The 26,320-nt window shown below is 37.8% G+C and overlaps 1 protein-coding gene across 2 annotated transcripts; it reads right to left on the bottom strand.

The window, feature by feature from the left end:
* Positions 1-32: 32 nt before the first annotated feature.
* Positions 33-18,120, bottom strand: RB195_016375 (uncharacterized protein; the record flags this gene model as incomplete). 2 transcript variants are annotated; one of them, XM_064207506.1, is made up of 18 exons in its annotated part: positions 33-117; positions 969-1,069; positions 2,984-3,133; positions 4,093-4,180; positions 4,235-4,344; positions 5,001-5,126; positions 5,229-5,303; positions 5,422-5,553; positions 6,248-6,314; positions 6,578-6,613; positions 7,693-7,771; positions 7,943-8,039; positions 8,245-8,422; positions 8,699-8,786; positions 8,996-9,106; positions 9,797-9,887; positions 17,094-17,105; positions 18,055-18,120. In XM_064207506.1, 18 exons carry the CDS (start codon positions 18,118-18,120, stop codon positions 33-35), a joined length of 1,692 nt encoding a protein of 563 aa, XP_064063386.1. The 2 variants fall into 2 exon arrangements, with proteins under 2 accessions (XP_064063386.1, XP_064063387.1); XM_064207505.1 differs by lacking the exons at positions 17,094-17,105; positions 18,055-18,120 and having other exon boundaries at positions 9,797-9,854.
* Positions 18,121-26,320: the final 8,200 nt, after the last annotated feature.

Raw genomic sequence — 26,320 nt, 5'->3', positions numbered from 1 at the left:
GGAGTTGTTGTGTTCGACTCGATCACTAATCATCAGTCCTTTGACTTCGCTGTGTAGTACATCCAGTATATCAAGTTACAGAATGTGAAGCTAATCGGGAACAGCTTTTGACAAAACCTGAAAGAGCAGAGATCGTTGCGAAATAAATGTGGACAACTGACGCAAAGTGCAACGTTTCAGATTTCATTCTGTAATTTAAATCTGATATGCACAAGTCCATAGGAACTTACAAGAAAAGTTTAGAAACTCAAAGATCATACGTAACATAGGATCTCTTCTAGTTATCACTTGTCAGCGCTTAGTCACTTTTGCACAGAAATCTACACGTGGGAATAAAAAAGTGGAAAGTTGCTTTGCGTCGAATTGTTCAAAAAATTTATCCTGGATTCTCGGAAGATTTCATTGAAACCGAACCGAGAAAATTAAAAAAGAACACTCATGTTGTAGTTCCTATCATGTCTTCCAGACGTGAATTTAAGAATGAGAAAAGTGTGATTTTAGGGCCTCTTTCCTGGGAATTTGTATTGTAAATGTAATTTTTAAGTAAATCTTCCCACATTATAGATGTTTTTAAAAACCATTGAAGTAATTCTTGTAAAAAAAAAAGTGTACACCAGTTACTGCGAATTTTTGGAGTTGTTTGAGGAAATCATTCTTAGACTTCTTAGACTAAATCTGTGCGAAACAAGCAACACAGAAGAAAAGTAATGATGCCAGGAATACAAGTACTGTCATCTTGGAGCAAAACAAAATGAAAATAAAAACAATCGTGGATTTTAACCGGTGGTTAGGACATGAAAAGAAAGTTCCACTCTATTTTCACTTCGCTTCGCTAAAGTTTCATAACTTAGTGCTCGAAAAAAACTCAAAAAAGTTCATATAGAGTTGAAAAATAAAACAGTAAAGTGAGTTAAGCAAGTAAAGTGTTTATTTTCAGTCCTAGACAGTCTTTCAACTTAATTCCCTACCTGTCCATATCTTCACCAGACCATTTATGAAATAATCGTCCCGAGACCAATCGCCGGCGTCTTTTTCTTGACGCTTTTCGTTGTCGGACGAACACAAGCATCTAAAACGGTGGATTTTCATCTAATCTTGGATGCGTGCATTGGTTTTGGGATTTTGGTTTGCAAAAAATAATCATGGATTTCTTGTGGACATCCTTATTGAAGGGAAATACATCAAAATAGCACCATAAAAGTCAAATTTTCCTCGCATTTCCGGCGAGGTTTTTCTAACGAAAGAAAAAGTGCCGGGTAACCTTGACTGCAAATAAAAAACGACAACAAGTGATTGACATGTACTTCACGATACAGTAGACGTTCACTTATTGTTTGTTCGTTTACCTCCCTAGCTCAATTCTTCACAACGCTACAAATAAACAACATTGTAAGTTGTTGTTAGGTCCATCAGTGGAATGTCGACCGTTCTATGTACTCACGTCGCGCGCAACTACTTTGATTCATATTTACTGTTTACTTCGTCAAATTATATGTCATTGAGTTTCGTCTGATTGGCTTCAGCGACAGGTCACAATCGCTCCGGTTTTTATTTGTACATTTGAACATTTTCGCTTACATTGAATTCTTGAAATGCAGCACACCACAAATATGACTGTTTTCCCATTTTCCCAGGAATAGATAGAGGCAGGGATATAGTTCACAAGCGCGATTACGTTCAAATTCCCTTAAATATTCAGAAAAACGGCGTGGACAACAAAGTTGCCCCGACGGACCCTGTGACGAGGCTCCTAATAATGTGCCGCTCTTGCTAGAACAGGCATAATTATCGTGTCAGTCAGCGAGCGAGTAGATAGAGTATGAACAGCCCGTTTAATGCTCGATCTCTTGCAGAAGTAGCACGGTGTCTTCTTTGAGGATAGAGAGTGCAGTTTCCTCGCCATTTTTCTAGACTATCAGGAAAATTTTGCGTGACGGCACATGTGCTCGTACTCATGAAGTGTCTCTATCTATTCCTGGAGGGACTACAACTTCCCTTAGTTTTACGGTATGCTCTTAAAGCCGTCGTCTCAAGATTTGACGTGGTTGCGGAACCCACAGGGAAAGAGTACAGTTCGGATAGTAGATTGTGGAACGCGGCACGGTTCCGCTCACCGTTCCCTAATCGTCGTAAAAAACGGCGTGGAAGACGATCTCAGTTGCAACTCGCCACATTTGTGCGCGGATCGCATCCATGTGCGAGTGGTCGAAGATCAGTCATGTCTTCTTGACTGACAATTCGAGTGAGACAAATGAATAGGCTGCTGAGAGGAGCGTTCTAACGCGCCTCGTAGGAACTAAAGCGATTCCCAAGCGTTTTTGTTTCGACGATTAAGGAAAAATGAGCGGAACCACAGTGGCTCCCGCAATCTACTAACTCAACTCTACGCTGTCGCCTCCTTTAAGGTTTTTTAAGGCCGAAAGCGTGAACGATGAGCTACGCGCCTTCGACGAGAGTCAGCGTCTCACGAAATTGATGATGTTAGAATATTCCCATGGATACGTATACAGGAGTAGCTTGCATCAGAGCAGTATGAGAGACATCACGCACAATTATCCCTTGTGATCTAATAAAAAAGCGGAGAAAACATTCTTATGTGATCTTATCTGCCCAACGATGCTACTTATTGCGGGCGACAATCCAAAACACGTCCACGATTCTGAGCGTGGTGCAGCTTCTTCTGCTTGCTTGAGTTACATTAATTGGATTTCACGCCGTCGATGAGGGATAAGCGAGGAAAATTTTGGAAGTTTTCGGCCTACGCCTTTTTTTGCGTACTTTCATTGGCGATCTGTGCAATATTACGTCACTAGTGATTCGATTCGGTTCCACGTGATTTCTGCCTTAGGTTTGAGCACGCCTCGTAATGACCTGCCACCCGAATTCCCAACTTTATTCCCCATGTTTACAACATTGCAGTGATGAGCAAATGGTTCAAAATTACATCGCGATCAAATTGACGTCAGGTTAAAATGGAAGAGACCTGATTATTGGTGTCGGCTTCGAGGTCTGGAGGCGAATTCCCTCCGGGAGGTTTCGGCTCAGGACACTCGACATAGGTTCTGTCATTCCATGAGTGCTTTTGCCAATCTTCCGGTGAACCGCAGTTGGATTCGCAACCCCGCGTTGGTCCCTAAAATTGTAAAAGAGGAGTGGATTGAAGGAGAACTCAAAGGAATATTTTGAAAGGGAATAATTTGCTGCAGATCTGTGGGCAGATACTCGATCCACCGGACGTGAGGAACATTGACATCACTGAGTTTAGTTCTAGAAAATGAATCACCTCAAATCAGAAATAGAAAAAGACAACTGAAGGAATGGTGAACTAATTCCAGACTATTAAAACGTGGACGTCTTAACATCCGGGAGTGAATGTTTCTTCCATAGCTGCTATACAGATACTCTTTTTCGAGAATAGAACTATTTCACAGTTCTTTTACAGCTTTGCCGTGCATCTGTCGTGCAGTACTTTCCGCTGAAATCGACTTGGACAGTCGCCATGGCACCAGTGCGCTGTCGGTCAGCGGTTCATGCTCCTTTTGTGTCATCAGGGTAATTGTTGAAAACTGTTTGTTGAAATTATTTTTCAAAAAGTTGATTTGAAGTATTTTAAATTCAGGTTAGTCGGAAAAGGTGTACTTCGGATCTTTTCTGTCAGAGCAATGAACAACTCTAAAAAGATGGAATTGCTCAGAAAATAATCATACACCAAAAACCATGGATACCAGAAAAGGACGTGCACTTTTTTTTACAACATCCTAAGACCATAAAAACAAAAATACAGAAGAAAATCAAATTAGAACCGGTGTAAATATCTTTTAACAAGGTGTTTTGATGTTTGTATGATATGTCTACCAGTACAGCACCAAAAATCTACCGAGTAACAGAGATCATTGATTTCCTACGACACAATGTTTGCTAGAATCGTCAAAAAAAAAACTGTGGGAAAAAATCGCTGTATGTAGGTCGAGATGTGTTTTGATGAAACAATTACAAACTATATTGTAGCGGGGACCAATGGGTCTTGATATAAACAGGAAATGCGAACCATAAAAAAATAACAATTAAGTAAACGCATAAAAAATAACTTACATAGCCGGATCGGAAGCTTTTAGACGAAAAAGTTCGTTGAAAAACGCTTTTCTTAACTTCTTCATCGGATAAGAAATCCTCGTTAGACCTGACACGGAAGAAATTTCGAAGAATTCAGACAGATAGAAATTCAGGAAATCACCTAATTTTCTTGTTCTCTAAGGTCCCAACAACAGCGAGTTCAACGATCGAAAGGAAAATATAGCCAACACAACCGAACATGAACAAATCCAAGCCTTTCACGTAAGATACCTGGAATATACTGTTACACATAATATTTTTTTTCCTTTTTTCTGAAAATTCCGGAAGTAATTTTCAGATTTGCATAAGGATTATTCATATTCAAGCTTCAATTTAAGTTAAATTAAAGTTAGAGAAATTAAGCTGCACAAAAAAGCAAAAAAAAACTCTTTTAATTTCGAGGCTGTTCGGTTGATTTTCTAGGAATTTCCACACGAGAAGGTGAAAATTTTCCTGTGAAAGGTTGATGGTTCCAGTAATCTCAATGGAAATTAGTTTGCTAGATTGTTCTCGTGTAATAAATTGAAAAACACAAGAAATGAAAAGTAGTAGCATTTTGTGAAATGACAGCATTCATCGTAGAATAATAAGAAAATAATATTTATTAGAGTATATTTCGAGGTGACTGTCGTGGCCAGAGCTTCTTCCAAAAAAAGAAGTTTCAGAAAGGGATTTCTTTCAAAATAGGTTCTCTGGACATGCGTTGGACCAATTCAAATTAAATGACATTTTTTTTGCACTTCACGAAATGACCTTACAAACAGAGGACAGTTAAGTGATACGCATACTGTACTCTTCTCACGAACTCCTCTCCCCCTCCTCTCTCCGCCACCTGAAAAAGGTGGGAGAGGAAGAATTATTGCAAAAAAAATAATGACCCTGTTTACCTTAGGCAAACTCCTTGCGACATTACTATATTGTAAAGTAAGTGCCATGAGTGAAGAGACGCCGAGCGTCACTCGAGCCGGAAGGCTTTTTCGATCCAGCCAGAACGAGATCCAACTAATCAGTACCTTAAATCAATCAAATAGTCAAAATTAATATCGAAAAGGACCCAAAAAAGGGAAAAAATCATAAACGCCATGATCTTATCCGCCTCAAACAACGCAACTTACCATACAATATGTGGGAAGATAAATTTGAAGTATATAGAACCCGTATGATCTTCGAAAGAACAACTTAATATTGAGCTGAAAAAATAGCGATTAGCAATTAACCATAGAAGGAGAAAAAGATATTTTCACAGAAAATACCAGAAAATGTTCCAAAATCTATAGAAACAAAATCACAACAAGAAAATCGACCCACTTGATCCCAAACTCCCGCAGGATATTGAAATGTTGCTTTCTCGTGAATAAACGTTGTCATATGAAAATCAGGCAGCTTCACCTCGTCTATAAATTCTACCGGTTGACCTTGTCGTTTCCAATGAAGACGAACCTACGAGAAAAACAGACTACAGTCAACGCTTCCAAATAATAGTGCAGAAGTTTTAGGATTTGACAGATTTTGCCTCGGAGGATAACACCGGATTTAAAAAATACGTGGGAACCAAGTTGATATCAGCAAAAATCTTGTGAGCAACTACTGGAGACGACTGACTTTATTAATTTATTTATTGAATTCTTATTTATTGAAATTAAATTAAATTAATTTAAATCTTTCTTATTAAAACTAGTATGTGATTTCAACTAAATAATTTTCCTCTCAGTACATATTAGTACATGCATAAGAAAATGAGTAGTAGCAGGGACTAGAGCTTCCCTCTTAACAAACATGTAGTAGAGGAATGGAAAAGTGTGTGGATGGATGAATAAATGAGAATGTATGGAATGAGTGAATGAATAGATGTGTCTGAGGAAATATATTGTTTATTTACTCAAGTGGTCAAAGGAATAATTGTTTGACTTCCGGAATAAATGAATATTTGTGCGAATAAACAGAGGAAGTTAGGGAGATGAATGGATGGATGAACTACCCAGTTAGCGGGTGCATTTATTCATTCATTTATTAACAATAGGTGAATTAATGGTAACTGATAGTGAATTACCCGATCGAAAAGAAGAAAAAAAAAACGAAAAAAAGGAGTAAAATGAAGGAGCAAATAAATACAAATAAAAACTGATCAACTCACCTTTCCAACGTTGAAAGAGTAGCTTTCAAAGATTGTTGTGCACATAACGCGATCCATCGGGAAGAAGCTGTAATGGCGTACTGTAAGACCATAACAAATCCTCAATAACGAATCCTCTCCTAGTTATCTCCTTTTATTCTTTACTCTTCTCAGTACAATACCGATTTGTTATAGCGATATTCCTGTTGTCGTCTAGTTTCATTATTGTGCCCGGTTGTCCGACATTCATCGAACACGTGTTGGATCGGATTTCACAGGAATCCGATAGTTAACTGATGACATTACGAGCAAAGAATGCGAAACTTCAAATGTCACCGTAAAGTTACGTACCTGAAATCCATTTCACACGGAGATTCCACGACTATTCTAAAGAAAATATTTTAAATTATAGGAGACAAAAGAAAAAAGGGGAAATGGACAGGATTCTGCGGTGCAAATAAAATAATTGAACGGTTAGAATAAAATTAAGATGAGGAAAATCTAACCATTAGGTTAGCCAGCTTTAAGGAGCGTTAGCTCTTTTTTGCTTTTAGAAGCTTTTAGACATTTTTGGAACGTGCAGTATCTGACCAAACTAAAGAATGATAATCCCGACCTTATGGTATTTAATGGTAATAGTCTATTTAGGTACACTAGCCATTAGCCTTAGATCCCTCTTCTGTGAAGCAGAGAGGTCGACTTAGTCCCGGACTGCCAGAATCTGCGTAATCACATAAGTTCCTTCTTCTAATCTTCACAATGACTTCTTCTTAATCATTGCGAAGGTTGCAGCGACCAAAGTGATGGAAGTTTGCGAAGAACATGCGCCGAGCTTCCACACCATCATGAAGTGGTGCAATCCGTTTTAAGGCAAGATCACTGCAGTCTCAAAGACGAAGGGCGAGTGAAGAGGAAGTGAGTAAGACCCGGACGTCTTCTAAACGTCTCAAATTGAACGAGTTGTAGTTTGTCGTGAAAGCAAACCCCTCTCGATAGACAATGGAGATTGCAAGGACTCTAACGATGCCCATGCTCCTGTCGAAGTTGAAGGAAGGAAGAATTGTGCCAATGTGTTCTAAACTATTCGATGACCGAAAAGAGGAAAAAAAGTGGAGTAGAAGCTTAGCGAATACGTCTGAACGGCTCTTCCTCATCCTCGACACAGCCCACACCTGAATCTATTGGGTAGCCACCTTTTCTCGGATCTCACTCATCACTCGGAAGAGGACGGCTTCAGAATCAGTCCAAGTTAAAGTTGTACTGCAAGCATATTTTGTCTCCCGCCATCCTATTTCTGGAGAGACCGCTTCCAGAAAGCTCCCTGCGCGTGGACGTGAAACTCTATGCGCAATGGAATTCTAGCACTCGAAAGAAAATATCCGAAACGTTTTGGTCAATGTAGCACTCGCAGTTTTAGCCGATCACGTTTTTGTCCGCAGTGCAAACGATGGAAAAAAAGTTTTCACCTGTAATTCATCCAAACAGTGCCATTAGGGAAGATCGCGAGAAAAATATTTGGCGTAGGACTTTTATGGATGACAGAACCTGAAAATCAGTGGATAGGAAATCAAGGTAAGGCCGATTCATTGTGGCGATTGCTGTATGAAAGCGGACATACAGATGACCTTTGGCTGCGCTTATACGTTGCAGCAACACGGTTAACGCTGAAGATGGTGCGCTCTGATAGTTCTACAGAACTTGATAGTCAACTTGTACCTTTACTGTTTACAATACAGACATTCGGCAACCAGATGTTGTCCACCATTCGATGAGAAAGGGAGAGATTAGTGAGACATTGCGCTCCTTCTTCATGCTGAATAGAGAACTATGAAAATAAAAATTCGAAAAATATAAATGTAAATATTAAAAGTAGACAAACGACAGAATAAAAAAAAGACAATATAGTTGAATGATTCAGTAAATAAAAGGAGTAAAGCTTCAAGAGAAGAGGCTTTCTTAGAAATCTCTTGAATTCTTAGTGAATTTCTTCATAAACTCTTCAAATTAGATCTTCGTACCTCAAAGGATAATCCGGGATCGTGCCAGATCTGGCTAAATAAAATGTGCATGGTAGATGCGGACTGAATCTCCGATATCTCGGAAACCCGTTGGATCAACAGCTCAACGTCGACGTCAACGCCCTTCATCTTAGGCACGAGATTACGGTCGTACTTCGACAGCAACTCAGTGAGGATCCTTAAAACTTAAGTCTTGAAATTAGAAAGTATTGGCGATATTCAAAAGAGAACAAAAAGAAAAAAAATTAAAGGCTTCATCACATACATTGTGTTTCTAAAAAAACCCAATTTTTGTAAACACTATCGCATAGTTTGTCTATTTTTCTCCACTGTCTGCGCATTAAAAATACAGATTCTTTTGAAAATTAAAAAAATAAAAGTTTAAAAAGAAGTAACCTGCAAAAATAACCAGAAACAACTTCACAAATACAAACAAGAAAAAAAAATTGCTCACCTCGTAGCAGCCTTCTCAGCTTGACCCAGGACACAAAACGGTTCCTCAGATGGGTCGTCACTCACTTTTGAGATCAATGGGCCGGACACTATAAAATTCAGTCAAATGTTTCTCTGCGAAAGTAGCAAAAGGATGTAGAAGTGACCGGGAACTTCCTTTATCTTTTTTAATTCCACAATTCCGATATTTTTTTCTCTGCAAAGCCAGCGAAACAATGTGAAGGGAGCGAAAAAAAATCCACCTCTTCTCGTTCAAAAAACACAAAAAAATGAAAAGAACGTCTAAGTAGAAGCAAACCTTGACAGGTGCCGTTAGGCATCTGTTCGAACCCGTCACGACAGGCGCATGTTTTTGCGCCGTCCTCCCAAATTTTACAGTACGACGAACGTAAATCACATTTGGCACATTCTAAACGGAAAATTACCTTTGCTGTTCATAGATAATAACCTTAAAATAAAGTTAAGGATCAGTCAGTAACATGATAATCTCTCAGGTGTCAACTGCCAACTTTATTTTTGTTCTAGTTATGATGACTTATATGAGAATAACTCTAGGGGCACATCTTACTCTCCAAGAAAAAATGTTGCCTATGCACCAAAAATTACTTTTAGAACGTTTTTAAACATCGCAAAAGTGAGATTTATCATCACCGACAGATACAGTAATGCAGAAAATCCGAAAAAGCTTTTTTCATCACTGGTAATGGCAAATTTGCATCGAAGTTAGGCTGGCATCATCTAACATGCTTATCAACATAAATCAACATCAACAATATCAACATGAATTATAATTTTATGATCGTGATCGTGAGCGAGATCCGATCTGGTCAGTTTTGCGATGCGTTGCCTTTTAGGATCACCTCATTTTGGTGCCTTTGTTCTTACTAATTCCTAATAGGTTATCTCTTCAAAGATCCTCTCTATTCCTTCTTTTCTCCTCCTCACATCTCAGTTCTCCGCCCATAACACTTTCTTCCCGAGCCTCCTCAGTCCGCCTACAACTATTCTTTACAGGCACTTTCACCTCGCGAGGGAAATGTCGAAAATGGAGAAGAAAGTAAGTTAGGGTTGTAAGTGGATGAACAGCTGAAGATCTCACCTTCATCTAAGGCTGCAACGAGTGAAACGGTAAAGGTGAGAATAAAGGTGAAGGCCATAGCGGCTATAATACAGGCATAATGTCCACTGATCTGCAATATCCAGCGATTTAGTTCAACGAATTGAATTCGATAAGCTGATGAAGCAAAAGCATGGGAAGAAACGAGGGAAACGAAGCGGTAAAAATAACTTTGAAAAAATTTTCATTGATTTAATAGCCAGTATTTTATCGAAATGATGACATACATAAATCAATGATCAGTCGATGATAGTCCATTTTTAATCCTTAAAAATTGTATGATTATTCTTAGCTGGGAAAATTCACTCAGCAAAGTTGAAAAATAGCTTCATCGCTTTGGCTGGAAGAGCAGCTAAATGAGCGAATTTAAAAAAAAATGTCCCCTCAGAAGAAATAATATGAAGAAACCAGCTTTTCACAAGGTTAATTGTGACTTTCAAAGAAAATCTTGGCTAATTTAATCCAAATTCTTTGTCCTTTTTTTCATCTGTTCACGACATATCGGCTCCTTTACCTAAGTACCGAGCGAAGATAATTCTGTGAAGGATTTTGGTAAGGGTGGGTCCTGTGAGGAGTTGTGGAAGAAAGACGAGCGAGCTGCGTAAGATCTATGGACATAACGAAAAACGTTCTCGAAGTGAAACGCTCTCGGCTTGTTGAAAAATGCAGCAAGTTTTTAGATCAAAACAAATAAAAAAATAAAATAATAACAAACAATAGTAAGTAAATGAAAAAAATAATTTCGAAATAATCACGAAACAAAATTCAACTTTTTATTTTTTTAAACGTAATTGCTCTCCTGTTACCTATGTAGCAAGGATAGTGTGATTGGATTGGTATAGATCAGAAAAATCAGAAGAAGCGAGAATGTGAGCAAACCTAAAACCACAGTAATCAAGAACTGGATTTTACTATGTCTCTGGATTTTCTGCAATGATATCTACAAGCGTTTTCGGTAATTTCTTAAAAACGGTTTTAGATGCCACCAATTCGTCAACATCATTCAGCTAAGGAACTCATCAGAAGATTGTTGAGGGCATAGGAACGAATAATCCCTACCTACAATGAATCAGTTATAATTCTGTTATAATTTTATATTTACAAAAACATGCAAAAGTTCCTAGCCTCAACTCAACCTCTGCAATTTTTTCGACTTATATGATGTTTTCAAATGGCTCAAAGTCTTCAGTGAAAGCACAGAAATTTTCGTGAATATTGGTTTAGCCATGAGAGAATGGAAAGTTTATGAGTTGACCAAACTTAAGATGCGAACTCAAGATAATTTTTTAAAAGAAAATGTGCTTCGCAATTCTTTACGCTCTGCTGCCCATTCGTGTTGTTGAACCAACCATTCTATGCACACAACATTTTAAAAGTCCAATTTTTAGTTTCTGGTTCTGTCGAAAAATTTACACAGTGAGAGGGAAAAATTTGGGACTTAGACGGAGTTGTTATCACTTCTATGTTTGCAAACAATAGATTTAAGAACAAGCTAAAAAAATCACGGAACACTCACGGAAAAGTGGTTGTCCCGACAGGTTCACTGAAGTAGATTTCAATGACGTGCACAGCGCAGATGGAAACTTTTTGAATTCTGTTTCCAATAATTGGAAATTCACCGAAGCGAAAGAATCGAGCAGCAATAAATGGAGCTATCGAGTGGTTCTTTTCGTACTAACTTCAACTTTACAATTATTCTGAAGACTATTTAATTTTTCTTGAAGTATTCGTGAGGCTTTAGAAATAAAAAAGCAAAGCTGAAGCTGCTCCGACATCTTTGTAATTATGCAGGTGCTCTTTCGAGGAAAATGCCGTCCACAAAAAAGAAGTCTCGCTCTGGGAAGTTTTGAGGCCTTTAAGGTTGTGGGTTTAAAACCCAGAATTTAAGAATAAATCCTGTTCCCTGAAGGAAGGAAACACATCTATTCGCACGGCAGTTTGAAGTGAGGGTTTAGTGGAGAAGTTATTATGAATGTGTGATTTAAAGAAAGAGGAAAAAATAGAGTGTTTCCAAAAAGGAGTTCTTCAACTTTCTTTAAACAGTTTCAACTGTGGAAATGGGAATGACAATGAGAGAGATTGATTAATATAAACAATTTTGCAGAAATAACTACACCCAAATCTTTTTTTTTCTCTTCCACAAGCTGATACCGGTAATAAAATTCACCTAATCTAATTTTAAGAAAAAAAACACTCAAGAATAAATGACTATGGTGTCCACCAGGAGTAATCCTTGTATACGTATAGGATGTGTTTTGAATGGATACGCTCACCAAATGAATATTTTTGAATTGAGAAACAGTGTTCTGTTGTGTTTACCTGCCTGAGAACAAAGGAATTGAAAAAGAAAAGAATAAAAACACAGGTATTCATTGAAAAAAAGAATAGGAGATTTGTTTAGAAGAAGAACTGCAAAAAAATATTTTCTTAACGTCATGTCTTAGTCTACGGTACACAGAAAAATACATCCGTATTCGGTTGAACACTTTCACTTCGAAAAAATATGATAGGGAAGACAAGATAAGAAAACGAATAAATGAGAAAAAAACGATAGAGTGAAAGAATGAACAATAATAGAACGACGACGATAATATCATAGCGAATTACACGAAAGGTAGAAAAAGTAGAAAGGCGTGGGAAAATTACCAGATGTTGCAGAAAATTTCTGAAAGAAACGGGAGAAATTAGAGGGAAAAGAAAATTGAAGATCAAGAAATCATTCTAGATGAAGTTAAATGCTAAAGTTAAATGCCTTCACCCCTGAGGGGTGAAGAGATTAGTACCAGACTTGCCTGGGAGGCAAAAAACGCTGACTTGACATATTGGGTAGCTCCTGCAGATCATTGTGTAGACTTCACACATGAAAACTCCAAACAATTCTGAACTGAAGGTGGACACGGTGGCGTATCCCAAGTGGATTGATTACGCCAGACACTTCATTCTGTATTTTATATACGACAAATTCCAGCATCTATGAGGTCATACAAAGGAAGGAAAACGACGGCAATTCGAAAAAGTACGAAAGTACTGAGTCAGAGGGCACTGGCAAAAAATCAAGGATGTTGACGGGTTCTCAAGGCGTCGATAGATCGTTGGAAAAACATTATGAAACAGCCATGTATGTAATTGTTTCGGCAGTAAAAATTTTAAAAAATCCCCAATCTCACACTCTACAATTATAATAAAGCTACAAATATAATTTTTATGCATATTTGAAATCTCCTCACCAATTACTTCCAATTTTCACATAGCTTTTGGGTGTTTTCATCCAATGTTCAAGGAACCCAGGATCAAGGAAACCGAACATCGTCAAAGAAAATGCTGCTAAACTTTGTGGTTTGCAAGAAAATGAAATCGTTAAGGACAACTGATCCACGTCTTGTGAGCAACTGATCATATCGGATTTCCTGCAGATGTCCGAGAAATGTATACGTACATATTTACATCTTTGTAGTACACCAAGACATCACGTACAGCTACACGTTGTAGATCATTTTGAACTGGAGTAAGTCTTTAAATCTCGTTATCGCAAAGTGTAGACAATCCACATAGGATTTCGCCAGTTTCTAGAAGTAATATGAGGTGAAAAGAGAAAAAGAGGTACACAGAAGTTTTCTTAACCTAGAGAAAACATTTAGAACAAACGGTCGAGCTTCCTTCTTTCATAGCAGCTGCTGTCTTTGTATTTTTTTTTTTCAAATATTCAAAGGGAACAGTCACTTTGAAACAAGACCATTAAAACGACCGTACACTTTAATTCGAGTGGGGTAACCCAGCATAAAAATTGATGCAAACCTAAATTATGATCTCTTCATTGTCCAAACGATAAAAATCCAAAATCCAAAATCCATGCGAGAATCAATACGTAAGCGAAAGGATAAGTGCGAGTTGCACGAGAGGATGCTGCAAATTGCGTCGGACTTTCTCTAAGAACTACCGCCCAGTAATTTTTAATAAATGATCTCAGCATTCAGGATCTCTCAGAGTATACCTCGATGATGTTGACAAGAAGTGAAAATAACCAAATAAAGGGTTAGTCGGGGAGAACGTTTTAATTAGAGATTTTTGACATCTCACATGTGCTTTGCGTCTGTACAGATTTACAGAAAAAAAAAGAAGCAAGAGGATAAGAGGTAAGGCAGAGAAAAACTGAGACGACAGAAAGTAACGAACTTCAAAGGTTAAAAAGCTAATAAGGTTTGTGGAAGGTTATAAGGTATAAATAAATTTTATTTATGGAAAATTATGTGTTACAATCGAAATCAAAAAAAATTAGAGGTACGTTCTTTGAAACTTCTATAATCAAATTTTGTAACATGAAAATGTTTAATTCGTGTAACTGAACGACAAATTTAAGGACGGAGACATAAGGCAGAAAATATACACAATTTTTCTGGGAACTATTGAGGGAAGATGTGAATAAATTGTCTCTTTCTCTCTATCAGGGTCCAAACTTCAAATTTCAAATTAAATTAAATTAAAATCAAATTAAAAAATTATCATTGGAGTTACGCATATAAATGTAGTGCAACAACATTAAAATTGCTTTTCAAATAGTAGAAAAACTGGATGTGCAAACTGTGGGAAACCGATGGCCATGTTTAAGGAACGAGGAGAATACTTTACCTCTCTCAAGTCCTCCTTGAGAAAAGTACCCAGCTAAACGAAGTCATTGAAAGTGAATAAAAGAGAAAAAAGAGAAATGTGTAGAGGTAAGTTTTTGAAGAAATAAAATCACGTCACATCGTTTCACAGAACTAATTCAGCGTATTACTGAAAAGTGGACAAATGTAAGTCTTCACAAAAGAGGAGAGAATGAAGCCAATTACATCGTTGGTCGCCTAAGCGGAAAGCAAACGAAAATCAACATGGAAATTTAGAGGAAATAGGGAGAATGTGTGCAGAAGAAAAGGTGTCCACACTAAGATAGAAATAAAAAAATTCCTCCCTACTGAATTTTTACAGAATTCATATAGAACCTTCTGCTCTCGAGTCCGTCGGTAACCGTGAGAAATAGCAGAAAAAATTAAGATGATTACTACGCTTAAGCCTAATCGCACTAAACATCATTTCTACAGAAAAAAAAGTTTCATGAGATGAAGTAGATGCGGAGAGTCTCTCTCAGAAGTTGTGAAAAAAATGAAAACGAATAGTTTTTCGGGATGAATAAGGACGCTCAAGACGTAAAAATCACCTATATATTTTACTAGGAAGTGTACAGAGAGTCCCCTCCTGGGCTCCTGGAAAAAAAAACCTGCTGACCAACTTCGGTGGCAATATTTGAGCAGCTGATGTGAAAAAGAGGCGTGGCGACGACAAGTACATACGTCGGCGCTCAGCCGCCCACTTCTTCGCTTTCACCGCAATTTTTGAAGGGTGGTTGGGAATCAGCGTAGGTCAACTGACAGCACATCAATGTGAACTCTGAGTTGAGTTTAACTCGCCTCACTGAGCAAAACTGTTATTGTTTTGGTTCTGAAAAATAATGTGTCAAGACTATTATCTTTTCACGTGTTTCACTGAGCATTATATTAAATTATTATATTATGTTATTATCATGTTATATCATAGTGATTTGTTAATTTGTAGATTTCGGAGAAATTTTTTTCTTTCGAAGTCCATTAGCTCTAGCGAGAAAAATATTGAAAAAGCTCATAACTATTCAGTTAAATGCACCTGAGCATAACCATGTAGTCCGAACCACTAACTCTCCGACAATTCACCTCAAAATCTAGGAGAAAATTCTTCTGACGTAGAATACTGCAGCTGAACACAAAATAGAAATTTCTTCTAACGGAAATCGTCTGAGATGGTCTCGAAATTTTCACAGGAGCATTTCTTCCGTTGGTCTCGTCCCCTCAAACACTCACAGAATCAAGGGAAATATCCTGGATTGTTTATATACAAGGAATTAGCGGCGACTACACATGTCGTAATACACAACGTAGAAGATCGCTTCTATGTGATTCCCACAACGAAACTGCTCTCTTATTGAAAAAAATATTGAAAAAGCTCATAACTATTCAGTTAAATGCACCTGAGCAATACACAACGTAGAAGATCGCTTCTATGTGATTCCCACAACGAAACTGCTCTCTTCCCTTGTATCAATATTTTCGAGGTTCTTTCAACATGGATGGACATTGAGAACATACATGAAAGTCTTTTTTACAATATTATAGTGTTTAAACTTTTTAAAATGATACCTATAAACGCAAATTTTTGAAATGACAGAAAAAAACCGCATTTATTTGAGCTAGACAAAAATACACGAAGATGATCTCAGTGCAGCAACAAAGCTGCTGGTTGTTTACTTATTCGAAAATTCGGATCATGAATAAGACAGCTGCACTGCAAGCAGTGACCGAATTCCGTCGACTCAGGATGGGACTAGGAGTTTCAGGCTAACGTCCGAGATTATTTTACTAAGACCATGGGATAAAGTATGTCGCAATGCTTGAAAATCCTGTATGCGCTAATCCTAAACGAAGGATAACAAAAATCTACCATACAACTGTAGTAATTTATTATGGTCTTCGTGCAAAGATGAAACTTAGTTAAAGAAATAAACATAAATATACTAAACGAAGAAATGTGGGAAAAATCATTTCATACATTTCCTGCAGCTATTTTATTTCTTCCAAACTATTTTACCACTATTTCATATTTCTATTTTTTATTTTATTTTCTATTTTTCAGAGTTAACCACTATTTTTCAGAGCTTCTATTTTTCAGAGTTAACCATTGTTTTCATATAAATAACTATAATAATTCCATAATCTAATGAAGTGGGAGGTTCGTGAAGAATAATTCTTGGTTTACGGAAGAAATGAGGGACAACAAATATGCGCAAATATGTCACTAACATTCTTAGATGATAGCAGGAAAAAGGTCCGAAATTCCCAAAATACTTGTAAAAATTAAGAATTATAACACAAAAATCTTTTTGCATTAGTGCCACGCACAAAATCCCTAATTATCCGTATGCATTATACCAACTCGAAGGAACAGAGCAAGAAAATTAATTCGGAATTACTCTGAATACGGAATTTTACACTATTCTTCCTGTGTTGGGTACTTTGTGAAAGGGGTAATAGCAAGCACTTTACAGTAACTTTATGGCAACGAATAAACTCTGGATAGGTAGCATAATATGAGTACGGGACCATTTCTAATACAATAATCGTTTCCTCAATGCTAAACCCGCGTAAAATGCGTGGAGTGAGCCGCATGTGAAAGGTTTGAACGGTTAAATCCCACTAAAAACGTTCTAACTCACCGAGTCACTCTGCTAGAGCTCCCAATTTCAAAATATTACGACGTGTGCGGGCTAGGTGCAATTTTAGAGAAGGCTAGCTGAGGGGTTGAGATTTTCGATGAATAGAAACACGTCGACGAGTGAATAGGATAAGAGCGGTGCACTGCGACAATTGAATCGTATTTCCTCTGATTGAAAGACGGGCAGGAACAGAAAATCAAGGAGTAACGTCTGAAAGTAGTAACGATTTCCAGTCGTCAATTTGAATTCGTTACACTTTTTGAACGAAACAAGTGCGTTAAGCACGAGAACGAGAAGACTTGCAGGAATCGACCTGAAAGCTGATTGCAACGCACGTCATAAGGACGTAAGATGGCGCTGAAGGATGTGAGAAGAGACCGACACTTCAGGTTTGGGAGAAGATCCGTGAAAGGAAATGTTTTGCTACAAAGATCGGTAAAATCGCATTAATTAGTGGTGCAACATCGCGAAGGCGCGGTTTGGAGCTGATCCCAGATGACCACGAGCATCCTGCCACAATACAGGCTGGCCTCGGGACCCTAGGTAGGATCATCGCCAAAGGTTCGGTCGTGTAGGTGCTTACTGTAGACCCGTTGGGGACACAATGCAAAGCACGAAGCATAAGGATCGATGACCTTTTTTCTGACAGAACTGTAGTTCCAATCAGTCTCTTGCCAGTGAAACAAGTACTTAACCATGGACCACAACGTTTTTGGAGTAACTCGTGATCGAGGAATCTACAGCTTCACGAGAAAGCAGTGCTGCTACAACCTCGATAATCCCAATCTCTTTTCGTAGTTAACTGCTTCTCTCCCGTATTGTGCTGCTATTCTCAGCAAACTTATTCTAACCCTACTGGTTTTATGACAATTCTTTTCTCATTTTTTTATTAGCATTTTTCCATCCGCCTCACAAATACCACTGACTATATTCACAATGAAATTCAGGTACCGTAGCACACCGAGTTACCCATTTTTTCAAATTTTGAGAGCTTAAGAATGGGTAAATCGGCCCCTCTTATCTGCATTACCGCACATGAGGTCATTCATGGTTATACATACGCTAGTGTCTATACACAAAAAGGTTCGATCCTTGAGAAATTAATGCTCCAACAAAACATTTTACATTTAGTTACGACATCTTTCGAGCAGATCCATACGTCTTTACCAAATCAGTTGTTGAACACTAGGAACAAACGCTGCACGGTAGATGCGAACGTTTGTTTTGTAATTGTATTAGACAGTACTCACGCCAAGATTAATGATCTCCTAATAGCCGCACTGCGACGACATCCATCGTGAAGCAATTTTACAAATAGAAAAGCGAAATAAAAGTCTTTTTCCTTCTCATTATAACGATACTGGATTCTTCTACAACTAGATCCGCTTTCTCTTCTGGTGTATTTGCGCATTTTTCAAAGTATTTGAATAAGCAAACGAAAAAATAGGTGATAGACTCCATATTCTATTTGTTAGCTGAACGAAAACGACAAGATACACAGACGTAGAAGAATTTGTTCGAAAAGAAATAAATAACCAGAGCCAAAGAGGATTCCTTTTAGGCCAATTACTGTGACATTATTGCATTTTTAAATAAATTTATGGATGTCACGTCAGGTTCCCAATTTGTGAATTTCCACTGCATGGAGGGACGACATCAGCATTAGTACTTTTGCATTTTTTAAAAAAAAGAGTACAAAATAAAAAATATTGTGACTTGATATAAACAAAGAAAAGTAGTTCAAGATTCTCGTTTTTTTCTTCGCGTCATGTCTTGGATTGAAACTAACGAGAAAACAAACGAATAAATAGGCAAATAAATAGGAAAATAAACAAAAGTAGAGGTTGACGAAGATGTCAAGTGTAGCCGAATGACTAGTGTCTAACTGGTCAGAGTAAATGCTGTGATTCCCCCTGAAATCCTATTGCAATTACACGAGGGCAGCGGTGGGTATCAACGTTGCCGTCGATGTTGAAGTGTCGCCGTCCGTCGACCGACTGCTCAGCATTAATTGCGGAAAAAGCAAGAACTCGTTCGTTGCGGAATTTCAAGAGAACATCGTTGTCATGTATGTAGAAGCGCTTTTTGCCGATTGATAGAAGCTTGACACATTCGAATGACAACTAAATCTTTTGAGATTTTTTTCCATTAGCATCCATGTATGTAACTGTCATGTAACTGTCAATCAGCACACATCTTCTAAAAACAGTCCTTTTTTCTCTTTTCCTATATTCATTCTATGAACCCTTTTATATTAAAGTATTAAGGACCAAGAACACCAATGAAAATCTCAATACTGACATCTCGTTTTGCATGGATTCAAAGGACTTGCAAATTTTGGTTACTGTTCTTTTTTTCAAAGAATTAGAATGCAAAAGATCCCTCTGATTTCTTTTCTCTTCTCCTCGACATTTTCGTTCAACAAATAAGAGGAAAGCTTGAGCACAACAAAACACATCATAATGGAATTAATTTGGTGGAAAACGTCTTCTGAAAAGTACATCCATAATCGTCACAAATTATGTAGGTTTTTTTGGCAAAAGAACTACGAAATTCGGGACAAAATGGCGCAAATCCCACCATCCATCCAATCCCTTTCACCTGTGAAGTTCACTAATTCGCAGATTTGTACCTTAGCCCTTACCAAAAGTCAGATGTAAATTAGCGGACATTTGCTGACCCTCAATCTCTGACATTCTCACTTCATCACTTTCGACCTTCTTCTTCACTCACTCATCGTTCAATTTGGTGCCAACTTGGATCTATTTAATATTCAAATTGATATAAAAGAGCTTGAACCTGATGTTGCGTTAGATTTTTGGCAAAGGATAGAACGTACGAGATATTTTAACATATTCTTCACAGCTGTATGAAAGTTAGTACAAATTGCAACTCATATTAAAATTATTCGAAATTCGCTTCCTGAAATTATCAGAAACAGAATATTCTATCCTGAATGAAGAATTTGTGAATGGGGAAAAAGTTAAAAAAAGTTAAAGTAATTCTCCGAACGACTAGACGTGGACACAATCTTACGAGATCTTACGATGTGTTCACAACTGGACAAAAGAGACTTCGAGAATATGTGGGTCCCACTTGGATAAATTAACGGCTATCTGGCTAGGATTCATCTGCCGTAAATCCTCCTACGAAGTAGATTTTCCTAACCGTTTCAGTAATAGATCGGTTTATGTGAAAAAGAGCCTAGATCCTGCTACTAGCACTACACTTACCCTAACGGCCAGAAAAAGGAAGCTTGAATGAATTTATTTTCATTGTTTAGACTCCTGGAGACATATATAGGATGTTCCGTACACTAGGGCGGGTATAGCGCAGTCGGTAAGAGGTTCAGTTGTGGCTGCGCGACCGACGGGTCGAAACCGCACCAATGTCAACCAAGCTTTTCATCATTCCGTGGTCGATGAATTGGTGAAATAGTTGTTTGCGAGGATGAAACCATTATTCGGGCCCGCTACTCATTTCATAAACCTCAAACGATTCTGAATTGAAGTCGAGCTCGTAGGCGTATTCACATAAATCAACACCATGCACTTTATCCGTTATTGTTTATCCAGACACCGTTCCATCGTTAGTTGTTGTAAACGTGATAAAAGTTGAACTTTGAAGTGAAACGCGGGTGAAAAGTGAAACCTTCGAGGAAATTCTATAGGATGGAGTCTATCGTAATCTATGTGTGAAGGTATTTTTACAGCACAGGTGCTGTACATCTGCATTGGATAGCTTTTTGCAGTTTAACCTCAACTTTGAAAAGAAATGCTGGGTGGAACGGAAAGATGCAACGCCGCTGCAAACAATAGACTTTGGTTTAAAAGGATTATAGTACATTTTGACTCGAATTTTCCCGAAAACTTCTTCAGACAAAGGTGTAGAGGTGGTAGATATGTTATGTTAGAAGTGAATAAAGTTTGAAAGTTATTTAAAAGTTTAGAAATACTCCGTTTAGTCATTTCTTCTTTTGTACATTACTCATGAGACCAATAACTCAATTAAAGGGCAGATGTGATGCGCTGGGAAGAGATCCTGCAGTTACGGCAATATCGGTGGTTTGAAACCGACCTACGCCAACCAAGCCTTTTGGTTCCATTGAAGGCAAACGCATCACGAAATAGACGATTTTGGGGTCTCCGTTTGCAGATATAGAGTTCGAGGTGTGGATTACAAATACGAGCGCGTGACCACGCTTAATTCCTCCTTAGTCATCCTGAAGAAGGGAATGAGCAGCGGGTTTGTGCCTACGAGGTGCATAAAAACACAGTGCATGTGTACGCGCTGCATCCACGAGCGGGCGGTCGAAAATCAATGAGGTCTCCTCAGCGGCCTTTTCAAGTAGAACTAATGAATAGGCTGCTAAGGAAATTGGAGCGTGTACAGAGGTGGCACGCTCTAACATAACTCGTTTCAATAAACGTTTCCCACGCCGTTTTCCAAAGCGGAATTGAGTGGACCACCACCATTCTCTTATTAGCTCATTTTTTGCCCATTTTTTCATATATATTACATAACACAAATTTATTTACCAGTGACCACTGATCTTTGAAACCTCATTCTCACTGATGTTCCTCTTTGGAGCACCACAAATTTATTTATTTACTTGTCGTGTGACGTGCGATTTTCTCACGACAATCAAGCCTATAATTTTAACATTCGTCTTTTTTGAGTAATTGGCTGAGCCAGACTACGTCTGGCTACGGGCTACCTACAACAAAAGCACTAATTATGTTTGCCTCATCGAAACGAGGCTTTTTGAGGACACGATAGCGCGTTCCCATGGGAAAAGCGAGAAATGAGACACAGTATCCTTGAGTGTAGTAAAATTTAATTAACACCTATAAGCAGTTCTTAGGAACGAAACCAGCGCGGAAAGCAGAGGTTAAGGAGGGAAATCCGAGTCCATCAGGCTGTTAAGAGTTCAAGTCCCTAAATTTAGTCATGTGGTTTTCAGAATAAAATGTTCAACAACAGTTACTTTAAGGGTTACTGCATTGTTCCCTTGAAGACTAAAATTAGAAGGTTTGTTTGTCATGTGAGTAGGCATTGTCTAGATTTTTCCGTGTGGTTGCGATAAGGACCTGCTGAGGTGTTCTCAAAAATTTTAAACTCGAATGATGCAGAAAATGGATATTTCCTATGAAATTAAAATGCCAAAAAGACTCGAACTAAAACTCATCGCACTGACAGGAAAAAATGAGTTGATGGTACCCAGGAAATTCTTTCTCTTATGCTGTTGGTCACAAATTGCACCTGCACGCAACTTCCTCTTCGGACACATGAATCAGCTAATGCGAACGAGCACTAATGACCCTAGAGCTGCATGATGTTCCATTGCTTTCTGGTTCAAAGAACAGCAGCAAGAAAATCCTGGAATAAATAGAGGGAGTTTTTAAAATGTTTTTTTTTCATTTTTGAAATACAGTAAAGTTTAGTTAACTATCTATGAAGAGCTTGATTAATGATTTCTAAGTGGAAAGCATGCACACTCCATAACCAGCAAGTAGAAGGAAACATCCAGAAAATCGTTCCAGTAAAATCTGCTACAGAAATGGACTTTGCCATCAATGTAGACAGAACGAGAATGAGAAAAAAATGAGTTACCAATTATATTGCTCGAGAAGCTTACAGGAATAGTTATAAAAAAAAACAAAAATCTCTCAAAATCTAATTCCCCATCGCGGATTCAAATAAAAAGTGAGAAAAAATAGAAAGTATTCATAAAGTGCGGAATTAATCCGGAAGTTCCTGAATTATCTCAAAAATGATTAAGAAATAAAGAATGAAAGAATGAAAAAAAGAAAGAAGAATTTAAAAAATGAGCTTTATTTTTACTGTTAGTAGCTCAGCAAAGCTCACGTGAGTGTGACGTCAGTAAAATCCAGATGATCTCATTCAAATAAGCTGGGAACCTCATTTGCGTTATCGCGTTCCCTGATCGTGCCCTGAGGCGTGCATCTTTCCGCCTCGTACACCCACAACGATGTCCTGTTGCTTAGATAGAGGCTCTAAAAACGGCTCTCTGCGATCCACAGTTTGGAAAAACTGATTAGACGCTGAAGTCACGCGAGACACCTCATCGGGCGAGGATTTGAAGGATCTTCGTCTTCCGGTTGTTAGAGGGATTTTAGGAACGCTACTACACACTGGTATTCGGCAGAAGAAAAGCTACATCAAACTATTCATTTTCTGGTTAATTATTAATTTTATTTATACCTTACAATCTGCTTTTTTATTGTTTACATCTAGATAGTCTGATAAACAAGTTAAACTTAAGGAAACAACACTTTCTGAACACATGAAAAAATCGGATTTGTTGAGATCTACAGGACTTCTCCAGAAATATGGAACGTCTACCCTCCTTGAAAGAATTTGAAAGCTGCATTTTTGCGCTAAACAGCAAAAAGGCAGAAAAAAATTGTGTAAATTTTGTAACACCGTAATAGCACACCAAACTCTGCAGTAACCAGTAAAACGATCACGAGTTCAGCACCTGGTTAGTACCAGTTGGAAACAACACAAAATTGTTTAAAAGCCGAATAATCAAAGTTACGGAACAAACGGATGAGAAAAAAACTTGGGAGGTCCGCCTCTGCAAAAATCTTGCTGTGGACAAATGTATAGGAAGAGGTGGAGATTCTTTCGAAGTAACAATGAGCAAAATTTAAGAAAACTACGAGCGATAACATTTTTAAACCATCCGCCCACGTTTACAGTACCTCCGTATGTGAAAATCGACACATAGTTATCTCAATCATGTATTTTTTGTTACTAATTTTTAGTTGGGAACAATTTCTCGATTTCGTTAAATGAGTAATTGATACGCAGCTGGAGTTTCTCGATCACAGTACTTCTTACCACGTAATCACCATGGAAGATGGAGTACCAAATATTTTATGTACCATGTAGTGCACAACAGAAATTCGATACCTGGATTTGAGGTATGCCATCACTGTGAGGGTCATTTTTCTAATGACATATTGGAGATATTTTCCTGGTGTTTGTGCAATATTTATTTAAATAGTCCCGAACGCGAACGAAAAACAAAAATAATCAACTAACAATTAATCGTTATTCCACTACTGTGCAAAAGAAATGTGAGCATGACGTCCTTATCTTATTATGAGTTTTCAGGATATTATTCTATTGCGGTAGATGTGCAATTCCCACGTGGAAATCTTTTTCTTAATTTCAAGAAATTCTAGAATTTCTGATGGAACGGTTCCCGTCAGAAATCGAAATAACTCAAACAAGATCGCATAAATTCATCAGAAACAAATTAAGGGACACCATAGGGAATGGACGTTTGTAGGCTTACAGTTTCCTCGAACGACTTATAATCACTAATTTAGAGCAGAATGTGAAAGGGAAAATTATCAGGACGTGCCCAAAAATAAGCAGAATCCGAGCTCATATCTGGGATAGAATGATGGAAAAGATTCCACGTATGAAATGATAAAATATTATTATTGCTATGAGGTTATCGAAAAAAAGTGGAAAAGTTCGCGTTCTAAGCGGGAAGATATGACAGATGTGGAAAGATACAAACAATTGGAGGGAATTCGTCATTGCTCTGATTCCACAAAAAATATACGAAAATAATCCGTTCGGGAAAAAGTAAGAAACCTGGATAGAATCAATGGAAGTGTTATCGCAGAATTTACACGTCATTTCTCCACTGATCTGTTTAGCTATTTCTATAAAATAGATAGTAAATTTCATTTCATTTTTATACAATATTTTTCTCAAGGAAAGGAGAGGAACCTGAGGAACACGAGCACCTAATGACGAGCAAGAAAACACGAACATTGTGGTTGTTGTGGTTGTTTTCGAATCCAGGAAATCGCGTTATGAGTAGTAAGATGACAGGTGTTGAACGATGTAAGTACTGGGATAAGATGTGCCAAGCAAAATATAAGATCTTTTCAAAAAAGGATCCAAATGTATTAAGAAAGGTGTTCTACTGTAAAATAAAAGTGCATTTTAAAGTGCTTCGGGTCGAGTTCAATCATAAATCCTCAGGTATCAGCTATAAATCAATGTGTCAAATGGTTTAGGATAACACTGCGGCGACGACAGCCGCCGCCAGGCATCCCAGCCGATGCAGTCACGATGTAAAAGACCACCACGTCATTGATCTACACACTCGAAAATAAAATCCAGACAGAATAATCTTCTCGGAACTTTTTCTCGTTGTTAGAACGGGCCTCGAGATCATTTCCACTGAATGACCATCGTTTAGAAAGCAGTAAGTACCCGGAAAGTGGTGGAACGCAAGAGTAATGGTCGCACCAGACTTTTCTGGAACGTTACTTGACCTACGATAATCCTATTATTGACTTGACGACGGTAAAACACGCAAGACATACCAATTCCATCCTGCACTAATCCAATCCATCAAAAAGATCCTGGTCCTCCCCTCTCGTTAATTATCCTTTGACCAGATTTCACGTTTTTTAATTTTTGGATTTTCTACTTCTTTCTAAGAGCGCTTGGAAGCAAAAGAAGCAAAACAATTTTTGAAAAAAAGTAGTTTGTAACAAAAAGATGATTTTAAAAAGTATACACATCACAAATGAACGTAAAGTTGCTATTTATAAATATCTGAATGCAGTTCCTCTCCAAATGTCCACAAATTCTAAACAGATGAACGTCATTCTTTTTCTTTCTTCTAGGCATCATTATTCTTTTACTTCTACATCAATGCCTCTCCAAACGATTCCCACAAACTCTGACTATCCATTTCAATCAAATTTTCTTCCAACCATTTCCTGGTCTTACAGAATCTTATTTTCGTTTTCTTGTGAATATTTTTTAGACGCTGAAAACTTAATACATACTTCATCAACTGAAAACTTGTGTAATTATGGTGAACGCGCTAGTTCTTGGATTTGCAATAACTGTCAAAACCACATTAAGTTTAAACAGAGAGTTTTTTGACAACCTTTTTAACTGTTTTTCTTTTGCATCAAATATATGTCCAACTTGAGTGGTTGTGAATCTCGTGAATGGCAACCCGCCACAATTCTCTTGAAACAGCCGTCGTACATCCTTCACATAAAACTCCAACACATACACTTACATAAAATTGAAAAGGCTATTTAAAAAAACTCTCTGTTTAAACCTAATGTGGTTTTGACAGTTATTTCAAATCTAAGAACTAGCACGCTCCCGAAATCACATTAAAGTTTTCAGTTGATGAAGTATGTATGAATTTT

Source organism: Necator americanus, chromosome V (genome assembly GCF_031761385.1).
Source record: "Necator americanus strain Aroian chromosome V, whole genome shotgun sequence".
In the NCBI taxonomy this organism is placed as follows: Eukaryota; Metazoa; Nematoda; class Chromadorea; order Rhabditida; family Ancylostomatidae; genus Necator; species Necator americanus.
The sequence above is the reverse complement of the archived record's forward strand: the minus strand, read 5'-3'. Positions and strand labels throughout refer to the sequence as shown.